We start from the raw sequence: 13,064 nt of genomic DNA, 5'->3' as shown, positions 1-13,064 counted from the left end.
TAAGTTGGAGACACAGTTACAGAAGGTAGGTCTCCTAACACTTCATCATTTAAAAGTGTTCATGGGATTTGGGTTTACATGGCTGGGATTCAAAGATGCACTCTAAATAATGACTCTTCTTTTTAACTGATTACAACTAAATGGCATTTGTTGAAATCAAATGGATGATTCAATACCAATTGTTAGATTTGATCATTAACAAACCTATATTTCAAATTGACACCTATTTCTTGCAACACTCAAATTACTTTCCCCCCTTTGATTAAACTTAATAAGTAACATAAATGGAAATGAATATACATTGCTTTGCGGAAAGTATTCAGGCCCCTTGACCTTTTCCAGATTTTGTTATGTTACGGCCTTATTCTAAAATAGATTAAATTGTTTTTTTCCCCTCATCAATCTACACACTATACCCCATAATGATAAAGCAAAAACAGGTTTTTCGAAATATTTGCAAATTTATTACAAATAAAAACAGAAATATCACATTTACTTAAGTATTCAGACCATATACTCTGTAGTTTGTTGAAGAACCTTTGGCAGTGATTACAGCCTTGAGTCTTCTTGGGTATGATGCTACAAGCTTGGCACACCTGTATTTGGGGAGTTTCTCACATTCTTGGCTGTGTGCTTAGGGTCGATGTCCTGTTGGAAGGTGAACCTTTGCCCCAGTCTGAGATCCTGTAGCAGGTTTTCAAAAAAAGGATGTCTCTGTACTTTGCTCCGTTCATCTTTCCCTCGATCCTGACTAGTCTCCCAGTAGGTGCCGCTGAAAAACATCCCCACAGCCTGATGCTGCCACCACCATGCGTCACCGTAGGAATGATGCCAGGTTTCCTCTGTTTTAGTACCCTTCCCCAGATCTGTACCTCGACACAATCCTTCAACCTCATAGCTTGGTTTTTGTTCTGACATGCACTGTCAACTGTGGGACCTTATATAGACAGGTGTGTGTCTTTCCAAATCATGTCCAATCAATTGAGTTTAGCACAGGTGTACTCCAATCAAGTTCTAAAAACATCTCAAGGATGATCAATAGAAACAGGGTGCACCTGAGCTCAATTTTGTCTCATAGCAAATGGTCTGAATACTTATGTAAATAAAGTATTTAAAAACATTTATATATATTTATATATATTTGCAAAAAATGTCTAAAAACCTGTTTTCGCTTTGTCATTATGGGCTATTGTGTGTAGAATGATGAGCCTTTAAAAAAAAGGTTTTTGAAAAAGGCTGTAACGTAACAAAATGTGGAAAAAGTCAAGCTGTCTGAATACTTTCCGAATGCAATGTATATACAACCCATTTTATCATGTTGTACCGAGTAGATTTGTCACATTGGAATTCCCATTCCAAATGTCTTAAATTGTGTTACAAGCAATTAAATCAATTTCCTGTTCATCAAGGTATTATCTTGGTTCCATAACATGAAACAATGACCCCAAACACTTTCTTTTCATGAGATTTTCACATTACAACCAAATAGTGACCAACTCACCAATAGAAACCTTTCCAGGTTCTTTAGTATCACAGTACTTATGCAGATATCATTTAAGATTCAGTGCTGGCAGTGAACATTCAATCATACAAAATTTTAAAAAGCGGAACACATTACATGTAATGATATTCACTTTCACGGGTGGGCAAAAATAACAAATGTAAAGTCACGCCCACAATAGGCCACGCCCACAACTCTTCTGACAGATTGCTGCCTCTATATTGCACCCACCGCTATGTAATGCGAATGGGCATGAGGTGTTGAAAGCAATTTAGAAGCTTTCATTCAATTAAATAAATCCCAGTGATCTGTCAAAATGGTTATTTGATTTCAGACAAATTGAATAGAATAGGTTGAACGGTGGGCCTCCCGAGTGGCGCCGTGGTCTACGGCACCGCATCGCAGTGCTTGAGGTGGTGTCACTACAGACCCGGGTGTGTCGCGACCGGTCGCGATCGTGGGGACCCATGAGCGTGCACGCTGACTTCGGGTCGCCAATTGTAAGGTGTTTCCTATGACACATCGGTGCGGTTGGCTTCTGGGTTAAGCGATCAGCGTGTCAAGAAGCAGTGCGGCTTGGCAGGGTTATGTTTCGGAGGATGCACGGCACTTGACCTTCGCCTCTCCCGAGTCCGTACGAGAGTTGCAGCGATGGGACAAGACTGTAACTACCAATTGGGGAGAAAAGGGGGTAAAAAGTACAAAAATAACGACCCAAAGTGACATTCTGGACCACACCAATCAGAAAAAGCACTTCGGATGAACAGCAGTGCCGTCCCACTTTTTACAGTGTGCAGCACAGGAGGTTGGCGGCAACTTATCTTGGGAGTTCGAGCTCATAGTAATGGCTGGGGCGGAATTAGTGGAATGGTATCAAATACGCCAAACACCTGGTTTCCATGTGTTTGATAACATTCCATTCACTCCATTCCAGCCATTATTATGAGCTGTTCTCTCCTCAGCATCCTCCACTGGTGTACATTGATGTTTATTATGTAAACTAGCGATGACAACCTGAACAACTCATTTGGGACGGCCTCAATGTTTAAGTCCGTCACAGTTACAATCACTGTTAGAATCCCTGTTAATAAATCTTGTTAGGGACTAGCTCCCGCTGCGGGGATCAAATCAGTGGAAATTTCAAGAGCGCCACGTATAGTTTTTGATAAAACTCAAACTTTCATTAAAACACACATTCAAGGTAATGAATTAAAGCTACACACGTTGTGAATCTATCCACCAAGTCAGATTTGTAAAATGCTTTTCGGCGAAAGCATGAGAAGCTATTATCTGATAGCATGCACCCCCAAAGTACTGGAACTTCATCTAAAACGACAGATTTTATGGTAGCCGGCGCTACCCAAAACGCAGAAATAAAATATAAAACATTCATTACCTTTGATGAGCTTCTTTCTTGGCACTCCTATATATCCCATAAACATCACAATTGGGTCTTTTTCCCGATTAAATCCGTCATTGTATAGCCAAAATGTCATTTTCTGAAGACCGGTCTGATCCAGGAATATTCCCTTTTACAAGACGCAACGTCACTTTTTAAAATGACAAAAGGTGCCTATATACTTTTACAAAACACTTCAAACTACTTTTCTAAACCAACTTTAGGTATTAATAAACGTTAATTAGCTATACAATTCATCACGGGGCGATCTGTATTCGATAGCAGCTAGTCTGGAAATCAACGGCCATCTTTTCCATTTTAATAACATCCTGTTGAGAGACTGAAACAGGAAAGGGTAAAACGTCATACAACCAAGGATTAAGTCTGCTCGAAATGCCAGCACTGGCGACATCGTATGGAAGCTGTAGGCGTTTACATTACGGCTTCATGTATTTGCAGTCGCCTTGAACAATACATTGACTGGCGGATTAATATATTTTTTGTGTTTTTGGAGAACAGTTTTTCGAGGGATTTTTACTGCTAAACACGTTGTGTTATAGCCACAGACACGATTTAACCAGTTTTAGAGACTTCAGAGTGTTTTCTATACACACATACATATCATTTGCATATACTATATTCCTGGCATGAGTAGCAGGACTTTGAAATGTTGCGCGATTTTTAACAAAAAGCTGCGAAAATGCGCATGATCCATAAGAGGTTTTAAAGCGATGACAAGGAGTTAAATGAACATTGTTAGGCACAAAAGCTTACTTATGTTTGATATTTGAGAGAAACTAAAGTCCACTGTGCACAGTTCTGCCAGTAAATGGTTAAATGGTTCAGTGAACCAAGTGGAAGAGATCCCGTTTATACCATCATAATCTCCTTTACTAATCTGCTTCTCTTGGGTTGCATTCTTACAATTCAATCTAAACCTGCAGTATGTAGACAGTGTTATGCCTGTACATCTGATGAAGACTTTTAATTGACCATGCATCAAGTCCAGCTGGTAGGCATAGTCACACTAAAGGTGATGTTCAGTATTGCACAGTTGCCCCTATCACATCCATTCTATTTGATTTCGCTAGCTGTGGCCCAGTCAGTGTAAGTTTGTAGTGGCTTTTTAAAGAAAACCGAACCATGGATTACAGATTCCCCTGGCCCATAGACGACATTCACTATTAGGAACCATCTAACATTAAGTTGGAAAATACTCAATTTCCCCTTTAAATCACTTATTATTCAAGCATATCCAATTATGGAAAAATTGCTTCACTAATCTTAATTGCTACTGTATAATACAACAACATCATCCTCAATCCAAGACCATTTTGGTTTACATCTGGTTATATGTGCTATCCCTGCTGGTTACTGGACTTGAGTGTGGTAAAACCTGCCATGTTTTATCTGTCATGGAGGATAACTCTGAAGCATTCTCTACTAATAAGCATGTCTGATATATACCCCAGTCCCTGCCAACACACACCCTTTTCACAATGTTGCTGCTGCTACTATTAGCACACACATACACAACGCTCCAGCAACATTGTGAAAATGTCCAATCCCTCATTTGAATATGCTGCTTGTTTAAACCCTCTCATCAGCGACAACAAACACCTGTTCATATAAATTCCTATAGTGATAGAATGCGAAAACTGGATCAGAGTTAATAACGTTCAGATAAGGATCTTACAACACCGTAGAACCACTGAGATGGGGAGCAAAGATGTCCATCAGATCTCCCCTGTGTGTCTCTGTCCCATAACCACCCATACTGTGTCCTCCTCCTCCCTCTGTTCCTCTCCAGTGGTCCTGGCTGTCTCAACCATAGAAATAGAATTACTAGAACGGGAATCCCCTTTCAAGTCAATGTTCCACGATGGTTGGACCGGGCGGCCATATTGTGTGTAATTCTGTTTCTATGGTCTCAACATACTGTTCAACATATACAGTAAAGGTGTTCTCTGTATTGATACTGCTTTAACATGTAACATTTAACATGTAACATGTCTGTTCTTAGCCTGGTCCAGGAACAGTTTGTGCTGTCTCGCCAACTCCCTTGGTCATTGTCTGTTTGGAATGACATTGACCATATAGGAGTTTACGAGAGAGCACAAACAGATCTGGCACCAGGCTAGTCTGTTCTACCCTGATCCTGCTGTTTCCACTCTCCTCTGGCTAATGGAGCTACATGCTAATGCTATCTTCCCCGGGTCCCCCCCACCTCGTTTCCCCCGTCTCCCCCCCTTCACCACTTTCCTTTGCAATGTAGCAAGCAGAGCAGCTGTTCAGTCAGATGAACAACCCTGTAAGTCCTTCTCCGCCCCGGAGCTCTCTGTGGTGGCACATATTGAAAGCATGAGGACACCTTCCGCCCACCAAAATCCACCTCAATATCCTGGAACGTGCTATCTAACTTGTGGGGGATCATGTCATGGTCACATGGACCCAGTTACACTGTCACTGGTGTATCTTTCACATCATGTAGTATGCATGTTGACCTTTGCACTTAATGAGTATGATTTAGCTTTCCAACTACACTCATATTATGAGTTAGGCATTTAATATTCATGTAAAAAAATATATGTTTTTTTTGGAGTTGGATATTCGCCGCTGTTCTTGGTGAGCTTGATATTAAAGTAGAACTGACAGCATTTTAGCAACATGAAATCGTATTAAAATCAGTTCAAATACACCCCCAGGAAGAATATGACACGTTTAAAAACATTTTCTGACAAGCGAGCACTTAGATATGGCCATTTTCAAATTTTCATGAAATCTTGGAATGTTTGGGAATTACATACAGTTAAAGATGGAAGTTTACATACACCTTAGCCAAATACATTTAAACTCAGTTTTTCACAATTCCTGACTGTCAGTTAGGATCACCACTATATTTTTAAGAATGTGAAATGTCAGAAAAATAGTAGAGAGAATGATTTCTTTCAGCTTTTATTTCTTTCATCACATTCCCAGTGGGTCAGAAGTTTACATACACTCAATTAGTATTTGGTAGCAATGCCTTTAAATTGTTTAACTTGGGTCAAATGTTTCAGGTAGTCTTCCACAAGCTTCCCACAATAAGTTGAGTGAATTTTGGCCCATTCCTCCTGACAGAGCTGGTGTATCTGAGTTAGGTCAGGCCTCCTTGCTCGCACACGCTTTTTCAGTTCCGCCCACACATTTTCTATGGGATTGAGGTCAGCACTTTGTGATGGCCACTCCAATACCTTGACTTTGTTGTCCTTAAGCAATTTTGCCACAACTTTGGAAGTATGCTTAGGGTCATTGTCCATTTGGAAGACCCATTTGCGACCAAGCTTTAACTTCCCGACTGATGACTTGAGATGTTGCTTCAATATAGCCACATAATTGTCCCGCCTCATGATGCCATCTATTTTGTGAAGTGCACCAGTCCCTCCTGCAGCAAAGCACCCCCACAACATGATGCTGCCACCCCCGTGCTTCACGGTTGGGATGGTGTTTTTTGGCTTGCAAGCCTCCCCCTTTTTCCTCCAAACATAACGATGGTCATTATGGCCAAATAGTTCTATTTTTGTTTCATCAGACCAGAGGACATTTCTCCAAAAAGTACAATCTTTGTCCCCATGTGCAGTTGCAAACCATAGTCTGGCTTTTTTATGGTGGTTTTGGAGCAGTGGCTTCTTCCTTGCTGAGCGACCTTTCAGGTTATGTCGATATAGCACTCGTTTTACTGTGGATAAAAATCCTTTGCTGTTGTTCTGGGATTGATTTGCACTTTTTGCACCAAAGTACATTCATCTCTTGGAGACAGAATGTGTCTCCTTCCTGAGCAGTATGACGGCTGCGTGGTCCCATGGTGTTTATTCTTGCGTACTATTGTTTGTACAGATGAACATGGTACCTTCGGGCGTTTGGAATTTGCTCCCAAGGATGAACCAGACTTGTGGAGGTCTACAATTTTTTTGTTTTGATTTTCCCATGATGTCAAGCAAAAAATCACTGCGGTTGAAGGTAGGCCTTGAAATACATCCACAGATACACCTCCTATTGACCCAAATTATGTAAATTAGCATTTCAGAAGCTTCTAAAGCCATGACATCATTTTCTGGAATTTTCCAAGCTGTTTAAAGGCACAGTCAACTTAGTGTATGTAAACTCTGACCCACTGGAATTGTGATACTGTGAATTATAAGTGAAATAATGTGTCTGTAAACAATTGTTGGAAAAATGACTTGTGTCATGCACGAAGTAGATGTCCTAACCGACTTGCCAAAACTATAGTTTGTTAACAAGATATTTGAGGAGTGGTTGAAAAACGAATTTTAATGACTCAAACCTAAGTATATGTAAACTTCCGACTTCAACTGTATACTAAGGCGTTTGTGAAAACTCTATAGTAACACAGAGTGGGGAAAGTGGCCGTGCATTTGGACAATTAACAGAGACAGCAGTAAATAAAACCGAATAAAAACATCTGTCTCGTCCAGGACCGGATTCTACGCAGATCAGAGGACCATGGCCAATCAGAGCTACAGTAGGCCTTTGTGCAAACAGGCATACCATCATTCACTTTGATCTGGACTGTGTGTTTACATGCAGTTGCAACAGTGCAACTTTAGATCATTAAAACGCATTCGCCAAAAGACACAAAATACACCAGAATGGATTTCTGTAAATGTGTCAATACCACGGGAGTCAAGCAAATCAAATCAAATTAAATTGTATTAGTCACATGCTCCGAATACAACAGGTGTAGTAGACCTTACATTGAAATGCTTACTTACGAGCCCCTAACCAACAGTGCAGTTTCAAAAAAGACGGAAAAGAATAAGAGATAAAAGTAACAAGTGATTAAAGAGCAGCAGTAAAAAGTAACAATATATACAGGGTGTGCCGGTACAGAGTCAATGTGCGGGGGCACTGGTTAGTTGAGGTTGTATGGACACCAAGGAACTTGAAGCTCTCACAACCATTAGTAGTAGTATCTCTGTCCCTCAGTTAGGCACATCAACAACAACAAGATCGACAACTAATGCTCGCCAGAGCAAGATGAGCTCAAATATAATGAAGTAGATAAACCCTCTCAAACTTTTTCAGCTAGTTGGCCGTCAAAATACCACTGAAAAATGATGGGGAATTATAGCCTACTCGTCCTTCTGCAGCTTCCCTGCCTGGCTAAAGTTGGCTAGCTTGCTAGCTATCTACTCCCAGACAGAAATGAGAGAACACCTCACTCTGACCATTTGACTCACCTCTAGCAGAGCTGGTTAGATAGGCTGTTTACAATGTTATCTAGAGCATTCGTGACTACTTGTTTCGTCTGCGTTTACTGACACCGGTCATATTCAGTGTGTATTGCGTAAATTCATCAGTTATTCTCTGCTCTGGCACACTCATACGAGTGTGCTCTGAAATCGGAGTAGATAGCCAGAGTGAATGTGCGAATGCAAGAGATATGCAATCCGGATAACAGTCACTCAAATTCTTGCTAGCTAACCAAATGACACCTGCATCTCTAGCTTTGTGGAGCCACCGAAAAACGACATGAGGGGAGCAAGTCAGACCCTCTCCTCCAATGACATGACATCCTCCTAGCAGCTAGCTAGCTAGCTATCTAGCTAATGTTAGACTGCGTGTTTTTAGCTTGCTACATAAATAGATACGCTAGCCTATTTACCAAGTTATGACTGACTTGTGATCAATTGCCTTTTGCTCGTTTGATTGTATTGACATTCCCAGCCTTAGTTACAATCATTTTTGTCCAAAATAGAGTAATTGAAACTGAAACAGTGCATCCCGAATGGAGGCAGCAAACAATTTACCAGGCCAGCTGTGATTTAAAAACTAATAGCAATATTTTTTGGACTACCAAGCTGTGTATTGGTGAATTATATGAATTATGCATTGAACAACAACTGTCTATTCTGCCAACAAGGCTTTAGTGTACGTCATTGGAATGTTGAGTCAAATAGAACCTATTTTTCAAAACCTCTTATAAAGTTGGTTTTGTAGCATAAATTGGGAATTTGATAATTTTTTTTACTGATATTATCATTGTCTGTTTGTTTCATATCTGTAAAGTAGTTAAAAAGCTGTCAGTTCCACTTTAAGCTTAGCATTTAACTTAGCATTTAGCTTACCATTTTTCTTAGCTAAGCATTGCTAGATGTCTGTATGACTATACAGTTTGGGCTAGTTTCTTTTGTGTCTTGACAGTAGGCCAACTCTATTGTTGATGCTCGACCCTTGGTCTCTGTAAGAAGTAATTGTTTTAAGACCAGTGCAATGGTGGTATAATGTGATTTTCTTACAAATAGTCCTAGCAAAAAAAAGAGAGAATTAGCTGAAAGTTATGGACAGTTTCTTCTTCTTCTTTCGTGTTCTCACATCCGTCATCATGACTTGTGATTAATAGTAAGATACCAAGATATCCATCAGCTCTGTACAACTCTGTTTAAACAAACTTGGATTGAATAACTAACCAATGTTAGCGTAGCAATAGGCCGTGCATACTGTGTGTTCCAAACAGCACCCTTTCCCTATACTGCACTACCGTTGACCAGGGCCTATAGGGTAGTACACTGTAGGGAATAGGGTGCCATTCGGGATTCACTCTCAATTCTCATGTCAGTTAGAGGTACGCACCAAAACCCCACCCGCAGCTAAGAGCATTAGATTCCCCCAAACGATTAGTTCTGACCTTACTCCTCATGCTTGAAATATGTCACTTGCTGTCACTGCTGGATTGACCCGACTCTCTTCATGGGGAAAGCATTGCAAAGACTGTCTTCCCTGCCGCGTTGGACTTGCTTTGCATGCTGTGATTGGTCCTCCTGAGTATCGCATGCGTTGTTTTATCGTCACTGTTTGGCTCGCTTCACTGTCTACACGTTGATAAGTGGTCAATTCAATAGAGGCGTAATGTTGCCCTTCTAACGTTGGCAGTGGTTGAAGTGGCTTACTGTGGTGGCGTATGTTTGTCTGGATACAGTATGCTCTCTCGTTGCATTAGCTCTTGTGTTGGGTCTGTGGTGTGGCTCTGTGACTGTCAGCGTGGCCATATGATGTCTCAGAGGTGACGTCTACTTCTGATCTGTTTTGTGTGTTTAGAAGAGGACTCGAGCTGTTCAATTTGTACTGTATGATGGTCAAAACCCTATCCTAGTTCAGTGACTTGGACACACCACAGGTGATACAGTGTGATTATCCGGAGGGATAACAGAGGAGAGATGACAGTGATTATACCTAGTGATTATAACCAGGGCCTAAATTCCCAAAGCATCCCAGAGTAGGAGCGCATATCTGTGATCAGTTTAACCTTTGAGATCATAAGGAATAAGATCGTATAGACAGGTGAGGAGCCTAGATCAGCACTCCTACTCTGAGATGCTTTGTGTATACAGGCCCTAGTCCGTCCTGTACACGCAGGGCCTGTTTCCCTCAACCCAGATTAAGCTGACTCCTGGACTAAAAGTAGTTCACGCTAAATGTTGAATCTCCATTTGAAAGTGCTCTTTTGTCCAGGACTAGACTTATTCATCTGTGTACGGGAAACAGTCTGTTTTGGCTACTAAAAAGTTATTGTCATGAGGTCAGCGAGTCTATTAGGAGGCAAACTAATGACACTAATGACAGAATTGCGAATCTCAACTTTTCCATGTCGCTTGTATTTCCTGTTAGCATTAGCATATAGTAACAGGCATAAGCAGCCTTCAGTTGTGATCACGGGACTGTTTAATGGAACAAATGACAGTCATTCAGAGCTGATGAGCCAGTAGTGGTTCTGATGCCACCTGTTCGCTATGCTCTATTCAAATAGTACAGAGAGAGAGAGAGAGAGAGAGAGAGAGAGAGAGAGAGAGAGAGAGAGAGAGAGAGAGAGAGAGAAAGAGAAAGAGAAAGAGAGAGAGAGAGAGAGAGAGAGAGAGAGAGAAAGAAGAGAAGTGAGGAGAGGGAGAGGAGAGGAGACGAGTAGTTCATATAAGAAACTGACTGACTGTGGAGTTTGCCTGTTCTGTGTTCTCTCCCTTTTCTGTGTGTGTGTGTGTGTGTGAGTTCATACTTGCGTCCATGTGTGTGCGTGCGCGCGCGTGTGTGTGTGTGTGTGTGTGTATGTGTCTGTCTCCCCACGGCTATGACCATGCAGAAGGCCCACGAGGTCCACGAGGTCCAACAGCAGCAGCAGATGGCGGGGCTGGGCTCCAGGGGGAACCCAGACTACATGGAGCGGGAGCGGGAACAGCGGGTAAAGCTCCTGGAGAAGGAAGTGTCCTACTACAAGGAGGAGTCTGGCAAGGCCCAGGCGGAGGTGGAGAGGCTACTAACCATCCTCCGAGAGGTAGAGAGCGAGAAGAACGACAAGGACAAGAAGATCGCCGAGCTGGAGAGGTAATACCGTTGCTACGTTTTTGTTTCTGTTCCTCTGTGTAAGTGAGACTTTCTATGTGCACGTGGTCTTGTGCAGTTGACGTAGTCGCTCATCCTGTTGTTGCTATTGTTGGTGTTGATGGTTTATTGGGTGTTACAGCATCCTGTGAGTCTGTGACTGTACTGTGCTGCTCTGGTGTCCATCCATGCCCTCCTATGTTTTGCCCTGCCTGGGTTCTGTACTGGCCAATGACGGCAACCTGCGTCCTACTTATAGTTCATAGAGCATTAATGAACCAAACATTTCATCTTTAGACTTTGGATTGGCCATTTTAGTAAGAACCCAAGTGGTCATGTAAAATACTGCAGAAAAGGGTCTGTTCTGACACTCAAGGTGGGTCAAACTGTAAATTATTGTCTCATGAGCACCCCCTGGCGGTGCTACGGTGCCATTGTATTCCGTGTGCCAAACTCATGATGTGACTGTTGGATTAATTAACAGTGTTTTTGTTCTTCTTTACCGTCTTTTCCCAAATCTTCCTCTTTTAATTGTTCCTTGTTCACGCCAACCTTTCCTTTTTCCTCTCTCCGTGTCTCCATGTCTCCATGTCTCCGTGTCTCCGTGTCTCCGTGTCTCCATGTCTTCTTTCCTGCTGCCCTTCACTCCTGGCAATCCACCTCCTCTCCCTTAAACATTTCCTCCACCTTTCTTTCTTTCTTTCTTCCTCTTCTTACAACTATCTCTCCCTCTTTTCTCTCTCTCTGTATCTACCCAACACTTCACCCTTCTCATCCTCCTCCTTCTACCCCTGGCCCAGCCCCCCTCACTCTGCCCCTGTTCCTCGCCCCGGCCTCGGCCCTGTCCCTCGCCACGGTCCCGGTGGCAGAGCCCCCCTGACCCACTCCCCCTGTGTCCTCCGCTGCCCCCGCTGCCCCCCAGCAGATAGGGGGAATGGTGTGGGATTTCCTGGGAAAGTGAGTGCTCTGCCCCTGGCACTTCAGCTCGGCTGCCCTCGTGGTTTACGTCTGCGACTGCGACTGCACCTGCATCTGGTCTCACCTGTCCGTATGTCTGTCTGTCCGGGTCTGCCTGCTGTCAGTCTGTACGACTGAGAGATCCACAGATCTTTATACCAACGCTATGGGCTCTCTGCTGCTCTCATCTGTTCATTTCTTTGGTTTGATTTGGAAGCCCATCAGCTCGTCCATGTTATGTAAAGATCACTGGATCTGTTATGCAACTTTCATGGCAGAAGTTTTGCAAAATTCTGCATCTGTGTGTGTGTGTGTGTGTGTGTGTGTGAATGTGTGTGTGTGTGTGTGTGTGTGTGTGTGTGTGTGTGTGTGTGTGTGTGTGTGTGTGTGTGTGTGTGTGTGTGTGTGTGTGTGTGTGTGTGTGTGTGTGTGTGTGTGCGTGCATGCTTTGTGTGTGAGAGTGTGTTATGTTGCATGTGCATGCGTTTGTATCATTGTGTGCATGTCTTCAACCTGTTTCTCCACCCGTGTCTGTCTGCACACCCTTTATGATTCAGTAACTAAGGTGAGAATGGGAAATTGAAAAAAAGAAATGTTATACAGTGCCTCCAATAAATTATTCATACCCCTTGACTTATTCCAAATTGTGTTTTGGGTTACAGCTGGATTGTGCAACATTTGCCCATTATTCTTTTCAAAATTCTTCAAGCTCTGTCGAATTAGTTGTTGATCATTGCTAGACAGCCATTTTTACGTCATAGATTTTTTAGCAGATTTAAGTAAAAAATGTAACTCGGTCACTCAGGAACATGCAATAACATCTTGGTAAGCAAC

General features: G+C 42.3%; 1 protein-coding gene across 1 annotated transcript in view; it reads left to right on the top strand.

The window, feature by feature from the left end:
- Window positions 1–13,064, top strand: part of LOC115143715 (ERC protein 2) — a 74,278-nt gene that overhangs the window by 44,782 nt on the left and 16,432 nt on the right. Inside the window, 5 exon segments of the mRNA XM_065001624.1 lie at window positions 1–25; window positions 5,176–5,211; window positions 11,035–11,276; window positions 12,074–12,142; window positions 12,144–12,230. The exon segment at window positions 1–25 is cut by the window's left edge and continues 116 nt beyond it. Coding sequence (XP_064857696.1) covers window positions 1–25; window positions 5,176–5,211; window positions 11,035–11,276; window positions 12,074–12,142; window positions 12,144–12,230 — 459 coding nt within the window.

This window comes from Oncorhynchus nerka, linkage group LG15 (assembly GCF_034236695.1).
Source record: "Oncorhynchus nerka isolate Pitt River linkage group LG15, Oner_Uvic_2.0, whole genome shotgun sequence".
NCBI lineage: Eukaryota > Metazoa > Chordata > Actinopteri > Salmoniformes > Salmonidae > Oncorhynchus > Oncorhynchus nerka.
Note: the sequence above shows the minus strand (reverse complement) of the source record. Positions and strands in the feature narration are given on the sequence as shown.